This window comes from Hippopotamus amphibius, chromosome 1 (assembly GCF_030028045.1).
Source record: "Hippopotamus amphibius kiboko isolate mHipAmp2 chromosome 1, mHipAmp2.hap2, whole genome shotgun sequence".
Classification (NCBI taxonomy): Eukaryota; Metazoa; Chordata; class Mammalia; order Artiodactyla; family Hippopotamidae; genus Hippopotamus; species Hippopotamus amphibius.
The window spans coordinates 12,961,953-12,989,632 of record NC_080186.1 but is presented as its reverse complement, the minus strand read 5'-3'; the positions used below and the strand labels follow the sequence as shown (position 1 = coordinate 12,989,632).

The 27,680-nt window shown below is 54.0% G+C and overlaps 1 protein-coding gene across 8 annotated transcripts; it reads left to right on the top strand.

Moving 5' to 3' along the window:
• The first annotated feature begins 1,376 nt into the window (after window positions 1–1,376).
• Window positions 1,377–26,590, top strand: RCC2 (regulator of chromosome condensation 2). 8 transcript variants are annotated; one of them, XM_057697748.1, is made up of 13 exons: window positions 1,377–1,497; window positions 2,671–2,959; window positions 8,148–8,241; window positions 11,212–11,355; window positions 13,944–14,075; window positions 14,445–14,533; window positions 15,861–15,975; window positions 18,183–18,349; window positions 20,162–20,342; window positions 20,595–20,700; window positions 21,582–21,654; window positions 23,265–23,342; window positions 24,126–26,590. In XM_057697748.1, exons 2-13 carry the CDS (start codon window positions 2,678–2,680, stop codon window positions 24,228–24,230), a joined length of 1,566 nt encoding a protein of 521 aa, XP_057553731.1. In that variant the 5' UTR covers window positions 1,377–1,497; window positions 2,671–2,677; the 3' UTR covers window positions 24,231–26,590. The 8 variants fall into 8 exon arrangements, with proteins under 8 accessions (XP_057553731.1, XP_057553711.1, XP_057553746.1 ...); XM_057697728.1 differs by having other exon boundaries at window positions 1,449–1,607; XM_057697763.1 differs by having other exon boundaries at window positions 1,449–1,607; window positions 20,595–20,719.
• Window positions 26,591–27,680: the final 1,090 nt, after the last annotated feature.

Sequence of the window (27,680 nt, the reverse complement as noted above, 5' to 3'; positions counted from 1 at the left end):
TCTGCGTGTATCATTCCCTCCACTTGCCCTGGAGAAGTCTTCTCACCCCTGTTCATCTGGTGAGTCTTACCCACCCTGTCAGTTACTCAGCTCAGATGATCTTTCTATAGGGATGCCTTCCCCCACCCCAGAACAGGATGAATTCCCTTGCCATAATTGTCCTACATAAGTATCACTTTGCAATGCTTATGTAGAGGAGAAAAAAGCTTTCCTCGACCTGGTCCTTGGCTGAGTTTGAAAATTATGCTGACAAAGACAGATTAACAGGAGAAAAGCATACAAATTTATTTTAACCTAAGTTTTACATGACACAGGAAACTTCATAAGGAAATGAAGACCCAAAGAAACAGATCTGTGTATTTTTCTTCTAGGTTTGATGAAGAGTGGACAGTCTGGAGGACTAGGAGAGGTTCAGGAGCTTGAGGTGAAGTGTAGTAGACTGGGGGCAACTTAGCAAGGCTGGTTTACCAGGATTCTTCTTGGTTTTCCTTTGTCTTCAGAGATAAGGATGTTCCTGTCCTCCTGCAGCTGGGAAGGCACCTCTCACCTCAGGGTGTTATGACAGGTTTGGGGGAAGAAGGTCAGAGAACGACCTTCCTGCTTCTGCCATTTTCTCAAAACTTCAATATGCCAAGGTTTATTCAATACGCCAAAGTGGCATCATTTGGGGTAGCGTGTCTTGAACCCCATCACTTATATTTGCAATGACTTGTTTAATTATCTATCTTTCCCGTTAGACTGCTCATTCCACTAGGGCAGAAATCTTGTTATCTAGCTTTGTATACCCAGCATCTAGCACTGCCTCTTGTATGTACTGGGGCCTCAGCAAATATTTGTCAAAAAATGAAAAATTTCCGTCAGAACTAGCCTCTAGTGCCTCCTTGACCTCCAAATTAATTACTAATTAATTTGCTAATACAGCAAACTTTTATGTATGTAACTACCATGTAACAGCATCTTGCTACATACTGGGACACATCCATAGTCAAATAAAATACAGCTCCTCTCTGCACAGGAGAAAATTATTCAAATTGTATCCATCTTTCGTTCCAATCACAATTAGGGCACGTCCCTTGTTGGCCGATTCATGAGCGAAGTAACTATTTTCCAGCGACTGTCCTCAGGTGACCTGTCTAGACATGCCCGGGAAAAACAACCTAACACTCTCCTAACCCCCCAAGTAATCTCTGACGTGCAGGACGCGCCGCGTAAGAGGCCCAGGGCGCGCTGCGCCGCCCGCGAAACGCGCAGGACCGGGGAGTGGAGTCTGGCGGCGTGGCGCCCGGCGCAGGCTCCGCTGGGCCGGGCTGCCCCGCGGGGCGCGGGCGGCGACCCGGGCCGCCGCTGGGTCCGCCCGCCGGCAGGGGGCGCGCGAGCCCCGGGCCCCGTGCCGCCCGCCCCGCCGCGCGCTCGCTTGCCGCCCGGCCGCACATGTGTTTCTGTTTTGTGTTGTAGCATTTGTTCTGGAAGCTCGTATTTACATTTTAAGTGTATCTGGTGAGTGGGCTGGAGCCCTCGTCTGGGCTGGGGGAAAAAAAAAGCCCTTCGGTTCGTCTTTCAGCCTCTCCTCTTCCCTTTTCTCTCCGGTTTCTCATCACTCCAAGCAGGTAGGGGCTGAAAATGAAATCGACGATGATCAGTTTGCGGGGTCTGGGAAAGTTTTTTTTTTCTCCTTCCTTTTTTTTCTTAAAAAAGAGAAGAAAAGGTTAAAAAAAAACAACAACCTGGGGAAGGGGGGTTGGGGGAATTGAATGAATAAAAAGGGGAAGGAAGGCGGATCCACGTGGTTAAATCGGAGACAGACAGAGATCCCATTGTTCAAAATCAATAAAAAAAAAAAAAAAAAAAAGCAGACAGGGCGAAGGCGCAGGGACGCCGGGGGAAAGTAGCGGCGGAGCTGGGCACTTTGCAGCCGGAATCGCGGGGATCGGCTGAGCCGCACGCTCGGGGAAGGGCCGGGAGAGAGTCGGGCATCATTAAAGTTTTTATTTTTCGTGTCTGTGCGAGCAGGTGTTTGGGGCTGGGGGCCGGCTGTATTCGCGCCACCCCCCACTCCTCCACCGGGGGCAGCCAACCCCAAGGGATTCGGCTAATTAGAGCCCGAGGTCGGAACCCCCAGGCTGGGGCGGAATTGGGGACTCAGGCGAGGGGTGGAGAGAATTGCATTTGAGTGGGCTTGGGGAGGGGGGCGCGGAGACAAAAGCAGCAGGTGGGGCAGTTGGGGAAGGGGGAGCTCCTTCGCCACCCGAGGTGCCAAGAGGGGATCTCTGAAGTGTCCCAAAGCCCTCTCCAATTAAAAGCTAGGGGATCAGAGACTCCTTTTTTCTTTCCCTTCACTTTTTTGGGGACCAGGCTGCAATTATGATGCGATGTAGGCAAACCTAACTTGAGGATGGGGCAGGGGCTCTCCATTTTTTTCTTTTTTCTTCCTTTCCCTGAGCGGACTGCAGTCGGGGACCCGGGCTCCCGTGCGGGATTCCCCGGAGGAGGCGCGCCGGAGCCCGGGAGGGGCGCGATTTCCTCCCGGCTCGCCCCCTCTCCGCCCACCCCGCGGCCGCCACTTTGGGGAGGGCAGGGGAGGAAGTGGAGGCCGGTGGCTCGGCTGGCTCCCCTCCCCCCGCGCAGTTTATAACCCGTCCATTGTGCGCCGCTGCCCCGTGTCTCCTCCAGCGCGACCATGCCCAGGAAGAAGGCGGCGGCGGCGGCCTGGGAGGAGCCGAGCTCGGGCAACGGCACGGCCCGTGCCGGGCCCAGGAAGCGCGGCGGCCCGGCCGGCAGGAAGCGCGAGCGGCCCGAACGCTGCAGCAGCAGCAGCGGCGGCGGGAGCAGCGGCGACGAGGACGGCCTGGAGCTCGACGGGGCCCCCGGCGGGGGCAAGCGCGCGGCGCGGCCGGCGGCGGCCAAGGCGGGCGGCGCGGCCGTGGTCATCACCGAGCCCGAGCACACCAAGGAGCGCGTCGTGAGTGCGGGGCCGGGGTCCGCGGGGGGCGAGGGCCGCGGCACGTCACCGCGCGCGTCCTGACCGGGGGCGGCGGGGCCGGCGCAGGCCGCGGGCTGAATCATCGCCGCCGCCGCCGCCGCACAACAAAAGGGCGCGGGGCGGGCGCGGGCCGGGGCCTACCCGCCCCCGCCGCCGCCCGCGCGGCCGTTGGCCGTTGGGGCGCGCGCCCCGGGCCCCCCGCCGGGGGAGGGGCAGCCGGAGCCCGCGCCTGCCCGCCCGCGCGAGGGGGTCATGGCCCCGCCCCCGGCGCCGCGCGAGCCGACGGCCTCCGCCTCCCCTCCCCCTCCCGCCCCGGGAAGGGAGACTTTTGCGAGTTGTCTCCGGCCGGAGGAGGGGAGGTGCGCTCCGGGTGCGGGGCGCGGCTCCGCGTGCCCTTGGTCGCCCCTGGCCCGCTGCGGCCGCCGGTCGGCCCGGGCGCCGCGGGGGAGGGGGCCGCCGGCGCGCTGCGGGGAGCGGCGGTTCACGCCGGGGCTTTGAGGTTCCCGCCGCCTCGGCTCCGGCGCTCCGGGGGGGCGGGGCTTGGCGGCCGCCGCGCATGCCCCGTGCGGCCCTGCGCCGTCTCGCGCCGCCGGGGAGGCGGGGGTGGCGGGCGCCGGGGCAGGGTGCGAGGGCGCATGCTCCAGAGAGCCCTCCCCCCGGAGGTGGGGAAGGGTCTCCCCCTCATCCCCAGAGGTTTGTGGGCTTTGTTCATCGCTTGTGGTCCGAGGGCACGGGCGCTCGGTGTGGGCTCTGTGCAGACCTCCCCCCCTTCCCGTGGTCTGAATGGGCTTCAATTTGTTCATTAGAGTTGGGCCTTCAAATCTTAATTAAGATTGGAACTAATTCATATGTCTGCAAAACCCTGCGGAGCCAGAGATCTTAACCTGGGGTCAGTGATCCTCAAACCCCACGGGTTTAGTGTGGGATGTGTGTTTAGGGAGACGGTCAAAGCTTTCACCAGATGCTCAGATAACTCCAAAAGAGTAAGAACTTGCACTTGGGGTCTAGAGGCTCACAGTCTGGAAGGGATCCTTTTCTCAGTCGGTATCAGCGTGATTTCCCGCAGGGAAAGCTCAGGCAGTATTTAAATGGTTAAAAATAATTGCACTTCTAGGTCCACTTTATAGGTGAGAAAACTGGGGCACGGAGTCTAAGGGCCTAGCCCAAGATCACATGGAGCTAGATTTCCACTGGGCTCAGGTTTTTTTCTGATGTCATCGTTAACGCCTCTGCAAATTGTTCATGTGGCGATGCTTTATAACTGCCATCTAAGTGGAAAGGGTCAGCGTGTTTGATGGTGGAGGAGAGTGACGTGGAGGAGAGTGACGTAAAGGAGAGCCTGTATCCCTGAAATATGTCACCTGGGGCTGGGGAGCAGGCCAGTGCCAGGGCAATGGCCACAGTATTGAGAAAAGGGAGTGCAGGGACTGTTTTCCTTTAACAGACACGACCTGTGCAGGACTCTGGACACTTGCCCTCCAATGCCAATGTTAGGAGGGAACTGAGAAGAAAGGTCAGCCGGGCTCTACCTCTGCTGCATTGTCTCTCAAGTGTTTCCAGTCAGCCTTTTAGAGCAGTGAGTGGAGATTCACCCCCGAAGGTAGTCACCAAGAGAGAGTGTGTGCAGTGACCTGGCCAGCACACCATCCCAGGCTCAGGGTGTGCAGGAGACTGAGGGTCCAAGTGAATGATGCTCCTCCCTGCCTCATGGAAAGTGCACACCTCAAGCCTTAAAGGCCAGGCCCATGCTGCCCCATTGGCGTTCCCATTGCCTTGCCCTAGTTGGGCATCGCCCCGGTCCTGGGTGTATCCCTGGTCCCTGGTTCCTAGACTCTAGGGGAGGCGCCTGGGAAGCAGTCCTGGGAATCCTGTCTGCTGCCATGGGCCCGCCGCAGTCCACAGCTCGTTTCAGAAAGAGGCTTTTTACTGAGAATTTCACAAGCTTCGCCGTCGTTCAGGACTGTTGGAAGGGGGTTTGTGTGAGCAGCTGCCAGGAGTTGTCTGAAGCCATGTTGCCTTTGGTTAACTCAAAGCCGCAGATGTTGGGCTTGTGCAAGATGAACCCCGAATACTTGTATGGTTGAGGGACAGAGTTGCCTTGAGGAGAAGCTGTGTATTTTTATAAAACATTCTTAGGATTTCAGTCTCGGAAAATGCTCTCTTCAAGGACCTCAGGTTTCTATGTAGTTGTATCAGATGAGCATTTTATGATCCTCTAGGGTTGATGCAGCCTGAATTCCCTGTGAACTTCATAACCCTGTAGGTAAAGCGAGCAGCCTTGGCTGACTCCTAGAAGATAGGTGAGTGTCATAAGCTGTACAGGTCTTTGTAGTTCTTCCAGTGTTGGGTTGCTCGGGGTTTGTGGACCCCGAGACAACTCTGCCCCATCTGAAAGGACCAAATAAATACAACTGAAAACTGAGCTTGAAGCCTGTTTTAATTGATAGCCCACTAGGGAGTTGTTGTGGGCCTTTCTCTGAATGGTCTTCCCTCTGCCTAGAGCGGCAGCTTTCTAAATGGATGTATGTTAAAGATTGACTCTCAGCCTCGTAAACATGCTCCTTGCACTTGGGCAGTAATTCAAAAATTACTTCGGACCAGAAACCCCATTTTGTTGATTGAAGAAGTTTGGTGCGTGTGTCTGCTGTGGCCGTTCAATCCCGGCCAGCGAAATTCACCCATCCTCTTGGGAGACTGTTTTCCCAGCTTTTCTGCCACATGATCTTTAGACAGAGGCAGTATGGCTGCTGATTTCATCCAAAAAACAATCTCTCTGCCCATCGGTGAAGGCCGGGTTACACGTTGGAGGGTCTCGTAACCTCTGGCTCTCACAGCCCAGGCAGCTGTCCCTGGGGTTCCTCTGGTTGGAGCGCCCCGCATCTGGGGTCTCTCTCACCTGTGGGCAGGCTCAGCTCTGACAAAGAGAGACGTGGGCTGTGATTTTTAAGGGGTGTTAGGAGTTCTGGTCCTTACTTGAATTTTTAATCTCATATAAGGTGAGGGGAAGAATTGAATTGTAAGCAGCCTACAGCAAAGAGTTCTGTAGATGATAACATCTAACATGTGAGGAAATGAGGAGGAAATGAGGCCCGTGACACAAAAACCCAAATAAGGTACCACTTACTACCCTCCTTGGACCACTATCACTGGAGGAAACACCATTGACCAGTTGATGAAGATTGCCCACAAGCACCTTGTGTCAGAAGGCTTGGGGTTTTGTATAAATGCTCAGCTGGCTCAATAGGCCAGTACCCACAAGCCCTTGACCACTCGTGCAGGTGCTGGCATCTCCAGGTCACAAAGGAGACCCCTCTCATGCCCAGAGTGACGGCCGCTAGTTCTGGCAGAGTTGCAGGTCCCGCAGTGGCCAGCAGCACTGCTAAAGTGTTGCTGTGCTGAGCGCATCTTGGTGTGGAGTGGTTTAACCGCCTCTGCCCACCTAGGGGCCGGCGGGGGTGGCCTGGCCTGAAGTCACGGTCCTTCCGGTGTCCTCTCTCCACCGTTCTGGCCTGGTAGCACATCCCACGGTGCCTTAGGTCCATTCTGACTCTCCACTGCCCCTCCACGCAGACCTGAGGAGTAGTGGAGAGCAAGTCAGCATCGGGAGCAGAGACCCAGGGCTACTCCTTCCCCCGGGAACTTGATGTTCCCCTGATGCTATTTGTCTCCTGCAGTAGACCTGTAGAATGTTCCAGCCAGGCCTGCCAGTTAAACAAAGAAAAGGAAAGATAACCAGGGGAAACTCGGCTCCCGTTCAAGTAATCGGAGTCTGGGTGCTGAGGGGTTGGACTACCCTGATTAAGGTCGTTCTCTGAATAATTGAAATGTGGTGAAGTCATTCTCCAGCCCTGCTGCTTTGGTGCCCTTTTGCATGCTGACCGTGGACGCGCCCTGTAGATGGACCGTCTGCCTCCAGCCCTGTACTCGTGGCCGAGAGGGCAAGCATGACAGGACCTTTTGGGGGGGGGGGGGTGCCTGTGACATCAGGTTTGGGTCTCACAGAGTTCCCTAAGAGATGGAATCCACCCCATGAAGATGTGTTCTTCTTACACACACACACATACACACACACACACGTGCTGGGCTGCCAGAACGTCCTGCCAGGGCAGTCACCGCATAGGAGTTAGAATGACTGGATTTGCAGCTGTTTGGTCTTTTTTTTCTCGAAGCCTTCTAAGAATGCTTCTGTGAACCGAAGGAAAACCCCTTCTTTGCCTTTAATGTCCTGGGATGCTGATGATGTAAAAGATGAAAGCAGAACAGGAAGCTTCTGCTTCCCTTGCCTGTGTGGACTCAGAAATGAATCTTTGACTAACAGTCGACTCACCAGTGTACTGGCATCTCAGAATCGAAGGGGGAAGGGCTGAGTGATTAACGAGTGCCACCCAGAATCAGACAGTGGTCTTTTTAAGTGGCACATGCTACCAGACAGGGCATGTGGCCCTTAGGGACGGAGGATGGGGACTGAGGTGTATTGGCAGGGACACTTGCTGTTGGTCCCCTGGCTTTCAGCCAGCAGTGAGAACAAGCCCATCAGAGGCGCCAGGTCAGATCCACCCAGCCCCACATGGGTCTTCCTCCCTCCAGTGAAGGAATGAACACAGGACTCTGCTGTTTTCCCTGTGGAAGGCTCCTGGCAGCCAGGGCAGCACACAGGGAGAATGGGAAAGTCCACCGATGTGATCGTTGTGCAGAGATGCCACGGGGCCCCAAAGGCTTCAGGTCCACGTGTGGGTGTGCGGTGCTTGCAGGGGGAAAACGCAGCCCTAGCCCCAAGGACAGTGGTTTTAACCCTCACTCCCTGTGTGACGCAGCAGGCCTCTTACAAATACCTATGTGAGGCAATCTGCAGAGCAGAAGGGAGGAATAGCATTTAGCTTCTTCTGTAGTGTTTTGCCGAAGATGTTTTAAAGAGAAATCAAAGGATAAAAAAGAACCTGGGGTTAACCGATGAGCTGCCGGGGCAGGTTTGGGATTTTGCACGTGGAAGGGGCTGAGGAGGTGGAGATTATACCAGGCCTGTCTGTCCACTTGTGCACCGCTGGGGGAAAGTGTTAACGATAAATTTTGTTTTTGTTTTTGTTTGTTTCCTGCTGTTGGACAGATTTGGGAAGCTAGAAGCAGCATTGCAAGCTAATTCTTTTTCCCTCTCTCTCTGTCTCTGTAGAAACTTGAAGGGTCTAAGTGCAAAGGGCAGCTTTTGATTTTTGGGGCCACCAACTGGGACTTGATTGGTCGAAAAGAAGTGCCTAAACAACAAGGTATGAGAAACGATTTCTAAAAAATAGAAGACGCTACTGTTGATTGAGTGCTTCCTGTGTGCTAGGTGTCCAGTGTGATTCTGGTGACTGTCCACCAGGTAGGTATTCTCTTTACAGAAGTGCTCAGAGAGGCCAAGCGATTTGCCCAGGGCCACACAGCCACTCTGGTGATGGCTGGATTTGAACCCTGGTCTTGGGGCAAGTCCATCACTTGGGCACAACTCTGCTTTTGAAAATTCTGTTGCGCTTGAACAGAAAAATATAAATAGTAGCCTCAGATAAACCTTGACACTTTTTTCCCATCTTCTCATAGCCCTTATTTTTATTAAAATGAAGAGGCTGGTGCTGTTGAATGTCAAAATGTCCTCGATACGTGTCATGTGTCGGATGTCAAACTCGTTAGACATTTCAGAAGAGTCCACATTTCCTTGTAGACTGCCAAATTGTTGCCGGAACTGGTTTGACAGAGCAAGTAACAGTCTGGAGTGGGGGGAGCAGAGAGGTCCTAAGAAGTGTCTCAACCTCCAAATGTTTTTAGAAAATTGGTGTCTTTCCTTGGGAGAATACCGGCCCATCCAAGAGAAGTGAGGCTGGCGCTTTGCCACAGTTTATGGCTTCTTGATTTCATCTGGAAAGATTCCCAAAGTACTTCCCAGCATTGCCCAGTGAACAAATATTTGCACAGTGACACTCCCTGGGGCCTCAGGACAGGCAGTGGGGATCATCTTATTCCATGAAAACAGCGGGCGGGGTTTCAGCAGCACTTGGGGTCCAACTGAGTTAAAAATGGGTTCGAACCATTTTCTTCCTGTTGGGGACAGTGCCCAGCCTTCAGGACTAAGCTGTCTCCGCCCGAGCTCCCCGACAGCTGGTGTCACCTGGAACCTTTCCCAGGGCGAGATAACATCAGTCTCCCTGCCAGCCCCTGCGCAGGTGTCGCATTATTTCTCAAAGCCTCTCTTTAAATGAGTGGCCCACTTGCAATTAGAGACACTCGAGCCCAAGTGAGAAGTAGATTCCAGAGAGGAACCTGTGGCAGAGCAGGGCTGCCGCTAGTTGAAGGAATCTTGTCCCACTTGGGCTCGTGTTAAGAGTGCCTTTTTGTCTTCTCCCAGGCCTACCTTTGCTTCCCGGATGTTTCTCCCACTGAATGAAGTTTTATGTAATTAAATACAAATTTTTAAAGTCTTTCAGTGTCTTTCGGCTGTGACCTTGCCGGTAGACACGAAGGGAAGGGAGGGAGAATTTGTTTTCCCACTGGTGCCAAATATGAAGGGAAGAAGGATATTTCCCCCTCTGCCTAACTGTTCCCAGTCCCTCCCGTCCTTGAAGCTGCCTTCCCTCCGCGAGCCCTTGGGTACCTGTCACTGGATCTCTTAAAGTCAGCAGCCTCCTCTTCAAGATAACGAGGTGATTTTTGTGCTCCGCCTCTGCCTCGGGCCAGGCCCCAGGCATTGATGACCTCCAGCCTGGCTGAGTTGCCCAGGCCTTCTGCCACGCATTTTGTTGGACTAGAATCCCTCTGAAGACGGAGGCCCCGAGAATTCCTGCCTCTCTCGAGCTGATGGCATCTTGGGCACGGACACCCAGTGGAGCTCAAACAGGGCAGATGCTTTGGCAAATCGAACCATCTACCCACCTGCGAGGGGGTCCACCTAGCCACTCGGTCAGTCGTGGTGTCCCCTGGCATCTCTGGGCACTGCGTGTGTCCACAAGCGTAGCACATGCACTCATGCCACTGTGATGAGTGGAGCAGACCTTAACATCAGTGTGAAGGCTGCTGTTTCTGGTGTGCTCTTTCCCAGGAAATTGCTGGGTCTTCTTTCAGTTTTCAGTAGTAGAGGAGTGTCTTGAGGTAGAGGAGGTCAGGGCTGTCCTGAATCACGGTGGGGAATTTCCTTCCTTTGCCTGACGCACCCCATGTAACTAAACGAGAGGCCACGCCTGGCACCCTCTGGTTGGGGGTGCGGGCAGGGTGGGGACCGACAGGAACAGTTTTACAGACTTTCCCATGCATCCAGGTACCTGATGGAGAAGTCCACCTTTCAGTCAGTCCCTGCATCCAGGTCAGTCTGACACAGTTGATTATGCAGCGGCCAGCATTTCATAACAGTCACCTTGGGCCTAGAAACAGGCTCATTTTTCTGTCCTTGAGAGCCCCAAGTTGCGAAAATGAAGCCAGAAGTTGGCCACACCCTGCACACTCATCAGATGAAGTGGGGGTTGTGAAGGCTGCGGCTGTCTCTTTCCCCTACCTGCCCTCGAACGGTCCCCAGGGCGCTCTCTGCTCCAGGGGTGGGTGGGGCAGGAAGGCTTGTGAGTACAGTAGGACAAGTGCTGTGACAGGATTCACAGAGCCCTAGGGTGACAAGTCCAAAGGGGGACTTGGGCAAGGGGGGCTTCCTGGAGCAGGGGGTGTTTGACCTGAGGCGTGAAGAATAAGCAGGGGGCAGGGAAGGGCCTCCTGGGGGAGCAGATACATGGGTGAAGCTGGGGGTCGTGACCTGGCCAGCATGATGGGACCCCTGAGAACGATGGGGTGGGGGTGCAGGCCCAGGCTTGGCCCCAAGAGAGCCTTCTGGCTGCAGGGTCCCCCTCACTCCCCAGGTGGAAGGCCAGGAACGAGCTGTCAGGAGGGTGAGGGAGACTTGGGGCCTGCTACCCGCTTTTCTGGGTCAGCCCCACCCCACGGGGGCTGCGGTGGGCTGGCACCTGCTTTTTGGCCACCAGCACGTGGCACCCTCCGCGGCAGCTGCCCCCAGTGGGTCGGGGCCAGAGAGCGGTGGAACAGTGTCTGTGCAGGTGGCCACGGACAGGTCCCCGCTGCCGCTGTGCCGCCCCAGGAGCCCCCAAGGACACACTTTACGCCGGGGTGGGAGGGTGGCCCTTTGTGGCGTGTGACATTGGGGCAGCTCTCAGCACCCACCTTAGCTCTGCAGGTGTTTGACGCGTGTTCCTTTCTCTTCGCAGCTGCTTACCGCAACCTCGGGCAGAACTTGTGGGGGCCCCACAGGTATGGGTGCCTGTTGGGGGTCCGGGTGCGGACGGTGGTTTCTGGGTCATGCGCCGCCCACAGCCTCCTCATCACCACCGAGGGGAAGCTGTGGAGCTGGGGTAGGTACCATGGGGACAGGGTGACGCGCGGGGCGGGCCCTCGGGTGGGCTCCCGTCCTCTCCCTGGAGGGGAGAGCCTCGCCCACCCTCTGGGGCTGTGCTTTTCCCTGTGTGTTTCCTCTCTCCCTGGTTCCCAGCTCGTCTGTGCCGCGTGAATACATCACTCCCTCCACTCTTCTACCAGGTTTTGGTCTGTACGTACCCCCCGATTTCTCTGAACCCTCTTCTTTAAACAGCCTTTTCCTGAAAGTTCTGACTGACTCTGGATCTTTCTGATATTGAGGTGCCTAGAATTGCATTCCTATTTTCGGCACGCTGTCCCCCCAGCACACAGCACAGTGTGACGTAGACCTCTGTTCTTGCAACTTTAAATGCCACCAGCTTTTACATCCGCCACGTGGTGACACCAGCCCTGAGTCTCTGCAGTCCTGTTCCTGTTTCCTATTCCATTTCCCCAGGCAGTTGAGTTTACTTTCTCCAAGGCAATCTGCTTGTCCTGCCGCCGGACTGCCTCGCCTGGGTGCTGCGGGCACCGTCCTTGTCTTTTAGCCTGTCTTCCCTTTCAGGATCCCCTGCAGAGGGCTTCCACGCCGTGTGCCCATGTCCTCTTCCAGCTCCTAGATCCTTCATGCAGGTCCTGGCTGGGGCTCAGTCATCGTCCTCCCCCCACCCCACCCCCACCCCTGCCCTTTGCTGGCTCCTGGACTCTCCTTCCCGTGGGGGTTGTTTGCATTTGTCCTCACCCTTTGTTTCTGGCCCTTTGGCTAGCTTTGAGTCCATGTGACTGCAGTTTTATTTTGGGCTGTTTGAACCATTTTTTGCAATTTCATGAGCGACTGTACCAAAGTCCAAATATATTAACATCTGTTGTCTTCCCTGCACTCTGCTAATTTTGTAATTCTGTTGGAAAAAAGCTAACAAGTGTGTCTGGCCCAAATTTAAACTTTATAGTTTCTTGGTGACACGCTGACATCGCCACGATTTTCATTTCTCCCGGTCGGCCCAGAGGTGTGTCCCTCCCCCAGAGCCCCCTCGTGCTCACTCTTCCAGCATTGAATGCAGCCTCGTATGTCGGCGTTCCCAACTTCAGGTGTCTTCTTTCTGATCTCCCTACTGAATTTCACTTACGTGGTGCTTCTAAAAATGTCCCTTCTGCTGACCCTGTGGGCAGGGAACAATTCTAAAAGCTGTGCGTCTGACCTGGCCCCAGAACAAAGACTTGTCCCGTGAGCAGACTAGCCACTGTAGGGGGACAAGCCAGTGGGGGTGTCACGAGTCCACGTGAGTCCCTGGAAGGTGCAGGGTCTGGTCCAGCTCCCGGGAGCATTCGTGCTGCGACCCGGAATTCACGGGGTCTGCACTCGCCAGCCACCTGGGCCTCTCGCATTTGCTGAAGAACTGCGCCCAGTGCTTGTTCATGACTTTCACAGTGAACTTGGGCAGTTTCCACTAGAAGCTGGTGTCCTTCTGTCCTGCTGGAGTGCCATAATCAAAGCCCAAGGATGGTTTTCCTCTAGTAACGGTGGTTGGTCACTCCTTCTTGAGCCCTGTCCAGGACAGTTGGGGCTCTACTCCCCCTCTTTCATGACTGCAAGGTCAAAGTTGATTGATGGGGAAGGATGTGGAAACCTCCCCTGCTTTCCGAGTTGCCTGGCTTTCCAGCCCCATAAAATCCCACAAAGTGTTCAGTTGTAAGTATGGTTCTTAGAGGAGCCTGCGAGAGGCCCACTGAGGTGCTGAGTTTGGAACTATTTTGTAGCCTCTGTTGAAAATTAGGTGAGGTTCAGAGGGCCCAGGCTCCTGGCCCACGCAGCTCTCACATCAGCTTTGAGCCGAAGGGCTGTGTTGGGCGGGGGAGGGGGGCTGTGTAGCACAGAGGGGCTGGGCGGGGCTGGCCTCCTGGGGCCTCTCTGCCCCCCGATTCCACACCAGCGCAGCCCCGGAGGCCGAGGCGGGCCCGTGTCCGGGGAGGGCCTGTGTTCAGAGCAGGTCTGGCCTTTGGCCATTGCTGGGGTTCCCGTGGCTAAGGGTCCGTGGGAAGTGGGGTTAGAGAGGAGAGAGATGCAGGGTCCACGGTAGACGCCCAGAGCACCGAGGGAATCAGACTCCTGTGAGACAGGTGTTACTGTCTCAAAATACCTCGGAGTGAAGCAAATGAGGGAGTTGGCGTCTGGCAGGTGCGGTGAGAAGTGAGAGCTGTGAGTTTCCATGAGCTCGTCCTCGTGTGTGACATCCAGGCCGAACCTGGTTTTTCTTCTGTTCCCCTCGGGGGCAGAGAGCTGGCAGAAGTGCTTGGATGGGTCTCAGCCGTTGTCCCAGAAAAGAGGGTCAGAGCAGGTGAGGTGGTGGCTGTCGGCTGCCCACCGAGGTGACTCTGGGGACAGCCCTGCATGTCTCATCTGGTCACCCGACCCCATCCGGCAGCCCTGAGACGCTGGCATTGCCTGCGGAGCCAGGCTTGATGTCACCCAGTGCTCCGCTGTGGGTTTGGATGGCGCCTTCTAGGAGACCCAGCCTCGCCCAGCAGCTGCTCTGGTTGCCCTCTCTCCTCCCCCACCCACTTCATCTATCCTGCTTCTGACCCACAGGGCGAAATGAGAAAGGGCAGCTGGGCCATGGCGACACCAAGAGAGTTGAAGCCCCCAGACTCATTGAGGGGCTCAGCCACGAGGTGATTGTGTCAGCGGCATGTGGGCGGAACCACACCTTGGCCTTGACAGGTAAGGAAGAGCTGCTGCCCTCAAAATGGGGTCAGAGGCCACATGGTCCGCCTGGGGCCAGGGATGGAGCTTCCCCCATGACTCATGGTCACGATCGGAAAGATGCCCAGGGAGCCCGGTGGGCGGCTTCTCGAGGTGTCAGGAGCTTTCACCTGTGGGCACCAGAGGCCGGGGCAGCGGGGTGGTCTCTGCTGGACAGTGGTTCTGCTCTGAGGTGTCCGTCCCACCCCCTTTTGGAAAATTGTCTCACTTGCATTCTTCCTGGCAAAGGAGCTGTTTTTATTATTTTAGAGCCTTTGCTTCCAGATCTAGTTCAGAATACTCATCACTATTTTCCCGTTGGTAATGAACGTTGTTCTCTCCTTTCAGAAACGGGCTCCGTGTTTGCATTCGGGGAGAACAAGATGGGACAGCTGGGCCTCGGCAACCAAACAGACGCCGTTCCTAGCCCCGCACAGGTGCCCATCCTCCTCTGCCTTTAGGGCCTTTGTCTCTCTTGGCTTTGGGGCTGAATTTTCTGGGAGGAGGTCAGGAATTCCTCCCCATCGTTTGAGTTACTGGGTCCCTTGTAAAAGCAGGGTCTCAGTGCTTTGAGTGGATCAGGTTTAATAGATGGTCACAGTTGAAGAACAACCTAGAAACAGGTTTTCATTCTGACCGAAATAATTTGTTCCAGAGGCCTGTTTGAAGCCTGTTCTATTCCAAGGTGAGAATTGTTACACGGATATGATTTGTCTTTGTCTGAAAATACTCTGAGTTTTGACCTTGTAACAAGTCACCTGCCAGGTACTTAGAAAACAAATAGGAGGTAGGTCGTCTTTTATTTCTGAGAAACTTTGGAGTCAGTTGGAGGAGTGGGTTTTATACCTAGAAAGTGAGCTACTGACATAAGGCAGCAGGATGCTATAGTGAGTGTCTGATGAGGGTGTGGGTTTCTTGGTCTTAAAGAGAAACCTCAACCTTTGCCAAACGTACCTGTAGTTTGGAGGATTTTCGAGGGGTTGCCGTTTTGTCAGCCATTTGCTCTGCAGTGGAATATGACTTGTTTCCAGAGTGAGCCGGGGCCGGGACAGAGGCCAGGACTCAGCATCCCCTCTCCAGTCTCATCACCTTTTCCTGTGATTTCCTGCAATGCCAATACTTCACGCCCTCCATTCCTCCATTCTGGCTTTCCCAGACTGGTTAGTTTGCAGTAGCGAGTCTTCTAAGCACTTTCTCAGATTTGTTTCCAAATCCCATGTTAAATTAGTCAGGGCCTTTGCTGTCTTCTAAGTTCCTTTTGAACCATTATATTTCCTAGTCACACCTTCCATTAAGGCCAATTAGCCGGCAGCTCTTACAGTAGTGAAGGAGAGTGTAAAACAGTTCATTTTACTGGCTGGCAATATGGCTTATAAAAGCTTTTCTTTTTAAAGTTGCCTGACATCAGAACTAGTGACTAGGATGAGATTTGGGGACTACATGTGGTTCATTTCTGTTTCCTTAGGTCTTCGTGCCCACGTCAGTCAGCTGGATTCGGCATTCCCTGGGCACCAGGATGTGTGAGGCACAGTGTAGTGCGTTTTGAGGGTTACAAAGCCCCGGGGACATGATTTGCCTGTCTGTGGACTGCCTCTGTACTGGGGGTGTTTCTTTACATACGTTCTAGGCCTTTGCCTTCAGCGTTGTTGAGTCCATAAGTCCTTTGCAGCCCAGTAATTGTTTCACACCAACCCGTGGAGAGGTAGAGACTTTATCAATATTTTAAAAAACGAACTCTAAAAGTCTGCTGTCTTTTCTTTTCAGATAATGTACAACGGCCAGCCAATTACCAAAATGGCCTGTGGGGCTGAATTCAGTATGATAATGGACTGCAAAGGAAACCTCTATTCCTTTGGGTGCCCTGAGTATGGCCAGCTGGGTATGCAAGTACATGTTTTAAAAGCTCTGTAATCTGACTGTAGGTTTAGAACCAGAAGTCTGTGGGGCTGCACACATGGTAGAAATGTGGGTAATTGATCGCAGGTAATAGCCTTGATCCGTTAAGTGGGCGTCCCATGTAGCGGGCCGGCATGTCATAACTCACGGGGTTGTGCAGTCTGACCGTGACTTGCCTTAATGCAGGTCAGGGCTCGCGTCTGACATAGGATTTTTTTCTGATTTGGGGGTTCATTTTTATATAAAAGGATTTTAAAGTTTTTTTGGTTTTTGTTTTTTTTTACTCAAACCACCTTCATTCATTTTCATATTTAAAGATTTGCCTTTATTGAAAGTGAGGAAATTATACGAGAATAAGGTTGCTTTGAAAACCTTGGCCCGGGCCATTATTTCAGGTATGCACATGAAGAGCCAATATCATGTAAAAGTGAGATTCCCTTCTGGATTCTCATCCCTAAACAGAAGGGATGAAATTTACTTCTATTTCATTGAGTAGAAAAGTAAAACTCAGAAGGTAGTTCTCAGCTATGCTCAGTGAGTGGAAGATGACTCTCCCTCCTGACTTGACAAGGTCTCCATTTTCTTTTCCCATCTGACACCAACGAGGTGTTTTTTGTTTTTTGTTGTTTTTTTTTTTCCCTTTCTGGCGTCTTCCCACCTTCCAGCTCCTTCCAAGTGGGAGGTGAGGAGTGGGCGCCCTCTGCTGGCTGTTTAGGTGCACGCCGCGCCGGATCCCCGGCAGCCCCCGGATCTGGGTTGCCTGGGTCCCCACGTCATTAAAAGCAGGCAGATGGAGGATAGTATAAATAGAACGAGGAGCATCTCGCTGGCCTTTAGACTTCAGGGAACAGTGACTTTGTGAAACTAAATATACCCAAGTCAGAAGTGAATAAGAAAGAACAGCCCCGTGCACATTCAGCGTTGGTTGCCAGGGAGTTGCCAGAGACTGTTGGAGAAACCGTTTCCATGGCCACAGGCCCTGGTGCCGTCCCCAGCCCCAGGCAAAACACCGGAAGCAAGTTTCTGGTCTTCTTCCGGAAGTGTGCGTGGCTCCCCTGCTGCCTGTGGCTGCCCCAGATCTGCAGGCAGGCAGCCTGTCGTAGCAGGTAGATTTTCCTTCAGGGAAATGAAATGCCCTTGGTAATGGCCATGACGGCTAATATCGAGTGAGCAGTTACTGGGAACCAGTCCCCATTGCAGCACTTTATACCGCATCTCATTTGCTTGGTTTACACTCATTTAAAGGTGTTTTGAGAAGTTGTCTTGATTTTTAGCTATAGAGTCAGTTAATCTTCCCAGCTTATTTTAAAACCTGTTTTCAGTCTTATTGTCCAAACCCAGAGAGATCCCTTTTCAGAATTAGACCTTGACCTTGGAAGGTGCACCCCCAGCACGCGCTCATTCCCACGACTTGCTTACTGGGTCGGGTGAGGCAGAGGCGGGAACATCACATGCGTTTAACATCACGGATGATGTATTGGGTTACTGGTAACTCATAAAAAAGCAAGCCTGGGAAAGCATGTTGAACTTTTTGGTCTGTTCTCGGCCCACGCAGGGCTCCTCGAGGCCCCCACGTGGCGCGCAGAGAAGACCATACCTTTTGACCCGGAGCTTCCCATTTTTGGCCGCAGCCCAGCCCAAACATAGATGCACAAATAATTTTCCCAGAACTCCCCATTACGGATGGTGTCCTTGGGTGTTCTATTCATTTTTATTTTTTTAAGCTCTTTATTGGACTATATTTGCTTTACATTCTTGTACCAGTTTTTGAGGTACACCAAAGTGAATCAGCTGTATTTATACATATATCCCCTCCCTCCCATGACTCCCTCCCCCCCCCCCCCCCCACCGGTCCTGGCCCTCTAAAGCATCTCCCATCATCAAGTTGATCTCATTTTCTTATACAGCAATTTCCCACTAGCTATCTGTTTTACAGTTGGTAGTGTAAATATGTCTGTGCTACTCTCTCACTTCATCCCAGCTTCCCCTTCGCCCCCCACTATTCATTTTTTAAAAAATAACCGGTTTCAACCCACAACACCAATTCCATGCCCCACAAGGTAGGTCGTGCCTCAGATTGGAGGGCGCTCCTTCGGTTGAGGAGAGGCCCCGTGAGGCTCTGCCTGGCCAAGCTGGGCAGGCGCTCTGTGCTGTGGCCGCTGCTGATGGCCGGCTCTGTGGTCGCTGCAGGACACAACTCGGACGGCAAGTTCATCGCCCGGGCGCAGCGGATAGAGTATGACTGCGAGCTGGTGCCCCGGCGAGTGGCCATCTTCATCGAGAAGACGAAAGACGGCCAGATCCTGCCTGTCCCGAACGTGGTGGTACGGGATGTGGCCTGCGGCGCTAACCACACGGTAAGCCTGGAGTGTCTCTGGCCTTTCTTCAGGCTTCCTGGGTATCACCTCGGTGGAGACCTTTGGCTTGGCAAAGCCAGGAACTGAACTGATCCTGGCCTCCTCGACATCCTGCCCTCCTCAAGGGCTACGCACCCTCTGTCGTCCGGGGGCGTCGCTCTCCCCTGACAGCTTCTCCGTGGCGTCCACAGATGTAGCTGAACATGCAGACACTTTGGGTTGGGGTCATATAGTAAGTTTCTTAGTTTTTTGTCTAATAGACCATCACAGATGTCTTTCCAGGTCGACAGACAGTACCTCAGATGGGCTGTTGAATAGATTGAGTCATTAAGGGTGTTTTCTTAAAGGTCAATCTAGATAAACGGCAATAAAATTTTTGTACGTGTATTTTTTTTTTTTGGCTGTGCGGCACATGGGATCTGAGTTCCCTGCGCCCCCTGCATTGTCCACCAGGGAAGTCCCTGTATGTGTGTCTTTTTATCTTAGTTGCCTTCCTGAGATTATTTTGCCTGAAAAAAGTCAAACTTGGTTCTCATCTCTGTTGAAGGAGCAGGGCCAGGGCTGGGAGTTCAGAGATGGGTCGGTCTCCTGTGAGTGGGTGCCGGGCTGAGTGACCTCAGCACTGGGAGATTTCAGTCCCTTCAAGTCCAAAAGCTGATTCTCTTGTACAGCGTAGTCAGGAGAAATCCATCTTATTTAGGTCTCTGACATCAAATCATGTTAATATGTTGTATATTCACAAGATTCAAACATGAGACATCAAGGATGCTGTGCAGAGAAGATAGATTTTTTTTACTTTTTATTTTTTTCATTGAAGTGTAGTTGATTTACAGTGTTGTGTTAGTTTCTGGTGTATAGCAGAGTGATTCAGTTATTATATATTCTTTTTCATGTTTTTTCCATTATGATTTGTTATAGGATATTGAATATAGTTCCCTGTGCTGTTCAGTAGGACTTTGTTGGTTGTCTGTTTTCTATATAGTAGCGTGTATCTGCTAATCCCAAACTCCTAATCCCCTCCCCCATCACTTCCCTTTGGTAATCAGAGTTTGTTCTCTATGTCTGTGAGTCTGTTTCTGTTTTGTAAATAAGTTCATTTGTGCCATATTTTAGATTCCACATGTAAGTGATACCATATGGTCTTTCTCTTTCTGACTGACTTCACTTAGTAAGATACTCTCTGGGTCCATCCATGTTGCTGCAAATGGCATTATTTCATTTTTGTTTGTTTTGCTTTTTATGGCTGAGTAGTGTTCCATAGTGTATATGTACCACATCTTCTTGACCCATTCGTCAATCCGTGGACATTTAAGTTGCTTCTGTGTCTTGCCTGTTGTAAATAGCACTGCAGTGAACATAGGAGTGCGTGTAAGAAGACGGATTTTAAATTGTTGACATGTCACCATGCACACTGCACCTGTGACTGGGTGGAGGGTCACCTGTGCGAATCCGCCTGAAGGAGAATCCAAGGCGGGTGGGGCTTTTCCTCTAGGCTCTGTCTGCATTTGTCAGGATTGAAACAGGAAGTGGAGTGCAGCAGGCTGCTCTGGAGACATCACCCACGTGCTTCTGATGAAGGAAAGAGGAAGACGTGTGACAGTAATTTGTTGAGTGGAAAGTAGTGTCCCTGGCTGGGAAGAGAGCAGACATCCTTGCCATGCGGTGCCTGCTGCTGGCGCCTCCCCTGTCGGAGGCGGGCGTGGGTCACCTGCAGTGTTTCTGCCCTTTGCCCCCAGCCACAGCCACAGGCTCTCAGAGCAGCAGCCACCCACTTGGCCCCTGTGCCAGCGCTGCCTTTTCTCTCTCCTGCAGCTGGTCCTGGACTCCCAGAAGCGTGTCTTCTCCTGGGGCTTTGGCGGCTACGGCAGGCTGGGCCACGCCGAGCAGAAAGACGAGATGGTCCCCCGCCTGGTGAAGCTGTTCGACTTCCCTGGGCGCGGGGCATCCCAGATCTACGCCGGCTACACCTGCTCCTTTGCCGTCAGCGAAGTGGGTCAGTGATTCCCTGTCTGGGCCTCGGCAAGAAGGCGTCCAGGGCCAAGTCATGGGTTTCCCTCCCTGGCTGCGTGCTCCGCTGGGGAGTCCCATGGCCTTTGCCCTGTTCAAGACCAGAGTTCTTTGTGGTCACCCGTGCCAAGCACCATGCCAGGCGGGTCCCCATTCCCCTTTTCTCCTTTGTTGTTGCTGAGGTGAGGGTCCAGCACTTGAGATGACGGTGACAGTGTGATGTGTTTGTCTTTCCCAGGTGGTCTCTTTTTCTGGGGTGCCACCAACACGTCCCGGGAGTCCACCATGTACCCGAAGGCCGTGCAGGACCTCTGCGGCTGGAGAATCCGAAGCCTGGCTTGTGGGTACGTGGCTGTGTCTCCGGTGAGCGGGATGTCTTTCCCCTCCCGGGCATGTTGGGCACACCTGGGAGGTGCCCTGTCCCTTGGGGTCTCCACTCTTCCCATCAGGGCATCAGGCACAGATTCTAGAGTCAGGAGGTGAGGGACTGGGTCGAAGGGCTTGGGAGGTCCTACAACAGGTGACTCGCTTTGCTGCGGAAAGGTCCCCGAGGGTTTCATCCTTCGAAGGCTTGGTATGTGCTCTGTTCCTACTGCAGCTTCAAAATTATATTTAGGTACAAAATTTTAGTTAACTTTGATACAGTGGGAACAAGAAAGGATTCTCAAGTCAGTGATTTTCAGTTGATTTTGAGGACACCTGTTGAGCTATGCAGCACCTCTTGGTGAGGAGTTTGATGTTCAGCGCCTGCCAGGTTTTGGGGAGATGACAGTGTAGTGTGTAGTTGTTGGGGGATCAGTCTGATTTTAATCTGAAACCTCTAGCCTCGCCCAAGTTATTGTCCGGCGAGTTCCACCGCCTTTGTAATGAACTCTCACTTCATCCTGATTTGGTCTCTTATTTTCCCAGTGTGTTTGTTCATCTAAAAGTGACCCCCCCACCCAAAGAGCCCTAGAACCTGAGTTAGGGGTGGGACAGGGAGATCCGGGGCACTAAGGGCTTCTGCAGTTTGGGCCTGTGAGGGACAGCATTTGGGCTTCAGAAGAAGCCCGTTGGCCCTGTGCTGTGTTGTTTGGAAATGGAGTTTTTAGTGGGTCTGGCTTGGTTTTAATGCTACTAGGTCTCACCCTGCAGGGAGGCCACAGGAAGCATCCGGGCTGCTGGGTGGGTGGGGTGCAGGGCCGGGCTGCTGGGCTCGGCGCTAACAGCCTCTGGCCGTTTGCAGGAAGAGCAGCATCATCGTGGCTGCGGACGAGAGCACGATCAGCTGGGGCCCGTCGCCCACCTTTGGGGAACTGGTAAGCTGGTCCCCGCACGCTGGAGGCGGAACCCACTCTGGGCTCCCTGAGCCGCTTCCTGAAAACACACAGAAGGAAAGTGTGTGTGTGTTTGTGTTTCCTTGTTCCATGAAGGTCTGCAGTATTCCCTAATGTTTAGGTCACTTCAGCTTTCAGAGGTGTTCCTTTGCCCGTCAAGTAACTGTGAAAGACCTTTCTGTCCACAGCGCTGAGTGGAAGTTGGGAAGTTTCAGATCCCATTTTCCCCTGTGTTTTGTAAACGGTAATTGTGGGATGATGTTGACAGGAAAGAGGATGGTTTCTCTTCCCTCTCCCCAGGAAGGTTTCAATCAGCAGGAACAGAGTGTCCTTTTAAACTGTGGGGCCACTGGTGACCGTGCATCAAATCTTCCTGGTTTCCAGCCTCTTCGTGTCATGTGGGGACATCCTTCCCTCATTTTTCCCAAATAAGTTTGTCTGTGTTCCCTGCTTTAAATCTCAGTTACTTGAGTGCTGAGAACACATGGCCCTTCGTTTTCCCCACACACTTGGCCTCCTCAACCAAGTGTGTGATTCGTAGCTTCTGGGGTGTGGTGAGTCCTTAACTTCTAACATCTTCATCGAGAACAGCTGGGCTGTGGAGCTCCTCCTGACAGTCTGCCTGTTGTAGCTGCCATTTGATCACCAGCCTGGCTCTTTAACTTCCTGCTGGGAACTCAGCCTCTTTCCCTTCCCGCTGCTCTCATTTAGCAGGAGCTGATGGAGGGAAAGGAGGGCTTCTTGACCCCCTGGCAGCAGGGGGTCCAGGGCTGGTGGCCTGAATATGCCTGTTCCTCGGGGCTGTGCACGTGCTTTCAGTTTGGTGGCTTCAGAGGGGGCCCCATGTGCCACAGACATGGGGCCCCTTCCGTGGTGGCCCCGTGAGGAATCTTGAAAGAGACGGAGAACCTGGCCCAGTTTTTAATGGGTTGTTCTTAGAGAAGGACAGGTGTTTCTAGGGCCTATCAGAAATAGACTCGACTTGGAGACTTGGTGACTTTGGGGGCAGCCTCTCGGGTGAGGAGTCGATGTGGCGTTCAGCTGGTGGCAGGTGAAGCTTGCCTGCCACGTGGGCCCCTCTTGGAGCTGAGCTGAGGGGCCTGCCCACCTCAAAATCGCCCATCTTCACACCACAGCATGTGACGACCCCCTCCCCCCCCCCCCGAAAAAAAAAAGCAGTCCTTGACCGTCCCTTCTATCTCTGGTGTCCTGGAGTCATGGCTGATCATGGACGCAGGTGGGAACGGGACAGCCAGCACTCTTTGTGACCTGGTAGCCCTAAAGGGTTGCAGTTGCCATTTCTTCCTGCCCTCGTGGTGGTGTCATCTGACCAGTGACTCCCCAGAAGGTGTCTTTACATGTAGACCCCTACAGCTTACCTCTTAGCGTCTCGGTCCTGGGCTTAGGAGCCGGTCCCCTACTGGCCCCTGTGAGTGCGTGTTGCTGCCCAGGTCTGGCCTCGGGTCTGACGCGGTGGGGCTCGGCCACAGAGGCTCTGGGTCTGTGGGAGGCCCAGCCACATGGCTGAGATTCCGTTTCCACCTGGCGTTTGGGACCGGGTTCTACAAGCATCCCTCTGTTTGCCTCACCAGGGCTACGGGGACCACAAGCCCAAGTCTTCCACTGCAGCTCAGGAGGTGAAGACGCTCGACGGCATCTTCACGGAGCAGGTGAGTGAGGCGTCCTGGGCCCGGGAGGAGTGGGGGCAGGGGCGCTGGGGCCGAGAGGAAAAGGCGCAGCCGAATCGCACCTCTTCCTGCTTCTGCTCTTCGCAGCCCGCTTGAGCCTCGTCTGATATCTCCTTATGCAGATTTCCTGTGCCCCGTGCTAGAGTTTCCTGGTGGGTGACGGGGAAAGCACCAGAGGTGTACTGGCCGGCCCTGTGACGGCTGTCACCCTGAGGGACATCGGCCACGGTCCAGCCACAGCCGATGTGCTCCAGGCCGAGTGCATCGCTCACGTCAGCTCAGTACCTTCACCCAAGACTCTGTACACCATTAGGCTGTGGGCAGATGGTGGGGCGAGGCCTCTGCTGTTGGTCCATCCACCAGGATGCCAGCCCTTGTCACCAAGATGCAGGTGGGGCTTGTGCCCTCACACAAGGCAGGACTGTGGTCCAGAGAGGCGGAGGAAACGGAGCATGGTCCCGAGTCCCCGTCAGCCTCTGCCGGCAGTCAGTGTCCAAGCCCTGCTTGGGTGGCCTCCTTCCACCCCGTCTCCCCGGGGCAGCCCAGGAGGCAGGCTGGCAGGGCGTCGGTGGCAGGTCATGTTGACACGGGTGGTCCTCAGCGAAGGGCTTTTTTGAGCTTTTCAGGATGTCTCTGTTCTGATCTCCATACTGACCCCCACGGCCAGCCCAGCTTCCCAGCGTCCCGCCACCTGCCTTGGGTTTGTCAGCCCCAAACTCTGTAGCTGAAGCGCCCTTGCCCACTCAGCGCTGGTTTGTCCCGCAGGTTGCCATGGGTTACTCACACTCCTTGGTGATAGCGAGAGACGAAAGTGAGACGGAGAAGGAGAAGATCAAGAAACTGCCAGAGTACAACCCCCGGACCCTCTGATGCTCCCGGAGTCTCTCCACTCCACACCTCTCGCGGCAGCTGTCATTTCCACGTGCACTGGGACGGGAAGTCAGACAAGGAATTTTCAAAAGCAAAAGTTGACCGAAGGTGCATATTTGTTAGACTCCCTGAGGTTCCGTTTTATAAGTGATTCAACGTCAACTACCTTTTCTTTGTACTTTCCAAAGTGGGTTTTTTTTTCCCCTCTTAATGTTCAATTAAAATATTTGCTCATAGTTGACTTACCATTCCTACAAAAGAGGCAGAAACTTTGAGCAATCTAGGTGGGTTTTTTTTGGTTCTTTTTTTAAGTTTTCCTTTTCCCTTCCCCTCTCCTACACACACTTCTCAAAAACACTCCTTTCCGGTTCTGATTACTGATGTGAGCTCTGTGGGTGCTACCTGGGAGAGGAGTCACCACACGCTCAGAAAAAAAATGTCCCTTGTGGGAGCCGGCGGCGTCCAGGCCAAGACCGTCCCTGGTGGTCGATCTCCATCCACAGTCACGCCCGCGTGCCCGGAAGCCCCCGGGCCACTTCTTTCCCGCTCTCCCTTCTGGCCCGGCTGAGGCCGTGCGTGTTCTGCTTCTCCCCTCGGCTGCTCGTGAGCCCCGCCACCTTTTGGCCGCGACATTAATAGAATCTGCCGTTTTCCCCCCTGGTGGGGGCTCTCGGATCTGTGTTTAGCCATTTATATCTACTTTAGCTGTAAAAAAAAAAAGTCCAAATGGAAATCAGGTGATCGTGGAACCCGTGGGGACTTGGTGGGGTTGGGCAGACGTGGGGACAATGTATCTGGTTCCAGATCCAGCTCGAAGGTTCCCCTGAGCCGGAGCCGCCTCGCTGGCACTTGCCGTTAGAGATGGACCAGCCAGCAGTAGAAAGTGCATTCTGGAGTCCTTGCAAAGAAGGATCAGCCCATTGTGTACCAGCCTTGATCGCCTTTGTGCTTCTGTCTCTGTTCGGACCCCCTCCCTCTCCCTCCTGGCTGGATCCTGCGGGAACGGGCCTGGTCTGTTTCTGAGGCCTGAGTACCTGTTTTGCTAACGCAACTCCCTAGTCACGTTTGCTTGGCTGTGCAACCAAATAGTTGGGATCATGGAAGAAGTCCCCTTCCCCGCGTGTCCGCGCAGAGGCTGTGACTGCTCCCCTGGCTCCCCGCCAAGTGCCCTGTGCCCGAGCCTGTCCCCAGCGCTGCGCTGTGTGAGTTACCAGGTGCCTTCCCCGGACCCCTCCTCTCGCTTGGACCCAAGAGAGGCGACAGCTCTGGCTGGGGCTCTTGGTTTCGAGAGGGTCTGGACTGGTTTGGGTGCTTTAAAATAGATTTTTAGTTCCGTGGTGCTTACGGGGGAGACAGGGGTAGAACTTGAGTGTGAGACGGGTGGATGGGAAAGTTAAATATTGGTCTTTTTTTATTATTTTTTGCTTTGCTATTGTCACCATTTTTGTCTTGATGTTAAAAATGCCAAAAATGATCTAGTCGTTGTTGCTTTTTTCCCTACTTGTCCCCCGCTCCCCGTCACTCCTGACAGCGACGTCTGCCTTCACAGGCCGTGTAGCAGCATCTGTCCTGGCCAGTCCTGAGGCCGCCCGCAGCCTTCCGAGACTTAGTCTGACTCCATGCTCGGCTCTCCTGTCCTGTGTTTATAGTCCAGGGGAGAAGCTTCTGCAACTTCAGAGCTTCTGCTAAACTAACCTGATTTGTCCCAATCACTCAGTTATCATCGCTGACTCCAGCTTCCCTGCGTAGAACCCCTCGGTTTCCCTGGGCAGACCTCTTTCCTGGAATGGGCTTAGGTGCACGGGCTCCTTGTACCCGTGCAGGCCCGCCTTGGGTTTTGTGGTCACCGAGAGGGTCGAGGGAGCAGTAGCCTGGGTCCTGGCCTTTGCAGGAGCTGCCCTTGGCCAAGTGGGGCTTCGATCTTCAAGTGGACTCATCCGAAACCCACTGCCAGCCCGCTCTGGGGCCCCCTGCCAGGGACTGGAGCAGGAAAGGGACATCCTTTCCATGTGGAGAGTGCCCTGTTCTCTCCCACAGTCACTCCTTTGGGCTTAGAATTTTCAAATGAACTTCCCAAGGGGGAAAAATCCTTTAGAACGAGGAGCTGGGAGAGACAGCCCTGTGCTCCGAGGGGAAGGGACACAGCAGCCGGGCTGGGGTGTGCTGACCTTCTGGGCACAGGACGTGTCTTCCAGCTCAGGAAGGAGACTGTGGACGAGGAGGGTTAGCGCAAAAGGGAGAGTCCAAGAAGAGGTTGTGATTTGGTTGAAGGTGCCTGGTTTAGTGCTGTAATTGTCTTTTTATATATATATATTTCTTGGAGTAAACATTTTAAATAAATGACATCATTGTTTACTCTGTTTCGGCTTCTGCACTTCTTTTTCAGAGGAACGACCATGAAACGGCTTCCTACGTGAGCCCCTCCTGTCCCGGGTGGGCTCCCACTCTGGGCCCCAGGGGATTGGGTCACTGCAGCTTCTGGGCTTGACCCTTGCTGGGGGTGGGAGGTGAGTGGAGCTCCCAGATCTGTCCCTGGAAGTGTGATCCTCAGGGAGGCTTCAGCACCCCATTGGCCCAACTCAAACTGAGTTTTTCATACACAGTAGGGCTTTGAGAGGATGAGGCATGGAAGGCACCTGAGCAGTGCTGTAAAACGCATGTTCTCTTCCCCACCCTCGTACACCCACTCTTCATAAGGGCGCCCTGCTGTCACTTCGCTTGTCACAAATGTCCCCCTTTTAGGCTGTGTTGGCCCCTTACTGGCAGTGTGGTGAGCTGCCCACCAGGGGGCACCAAGCGGCCAGCCGTGGGTTCAGAGGCCCCAGGCGGCCTCTCTTCTGCCCAGGTTGACAGCCTTCACTCCAGGCTCCTCCAGGTCACCAGCCACCAACGTTCCAACCCCGTTGGTGGAGCATCTGTGATGCCGGCTGCTTTATGCCTGCAGGTCAGCCCCTCCCGTAGGTACCGCCCCGTTCCAAGTACCTGGACTGCTTGGAGCGTCCCATCGGCAGGAGGGGCAGGGTGGGAGCAGCTGTGGTTAAACCTCAGGATCATTTGATTTAATGGCGTTTTTGTACCATAAGCACGGATGGGCAGAGACATGGAAATAGGCAGCTTTGGGTCCTTGAGTGGGCGTTTCCTCTCCCCTGGACACTTCGAGCTTAACAGGGGTCGTTCGCAGGCCTGTCTGTCGCAGCTTGTACTTCAGAGGCTATACCTGCTGGCCAAGGAGACCAGAGCCTCTACTTGTGGAGGCCCACAAGGCACGAGGTCACTCCTCTGGGCCTGGCCTCTTGCAGCTCCTACCAGGCTGAGGAGAAGTCCTCTGCCTTCCCGCAGCCTGGAGTCTTTCACATTGAGCTCAGGCATCTAGAACCAGGTCATCTAGAACTGGAGAAGAATTTGCGTGACCTGAGCCCAAGCACTTCCCGTTACAGGTAGAGACGAGGG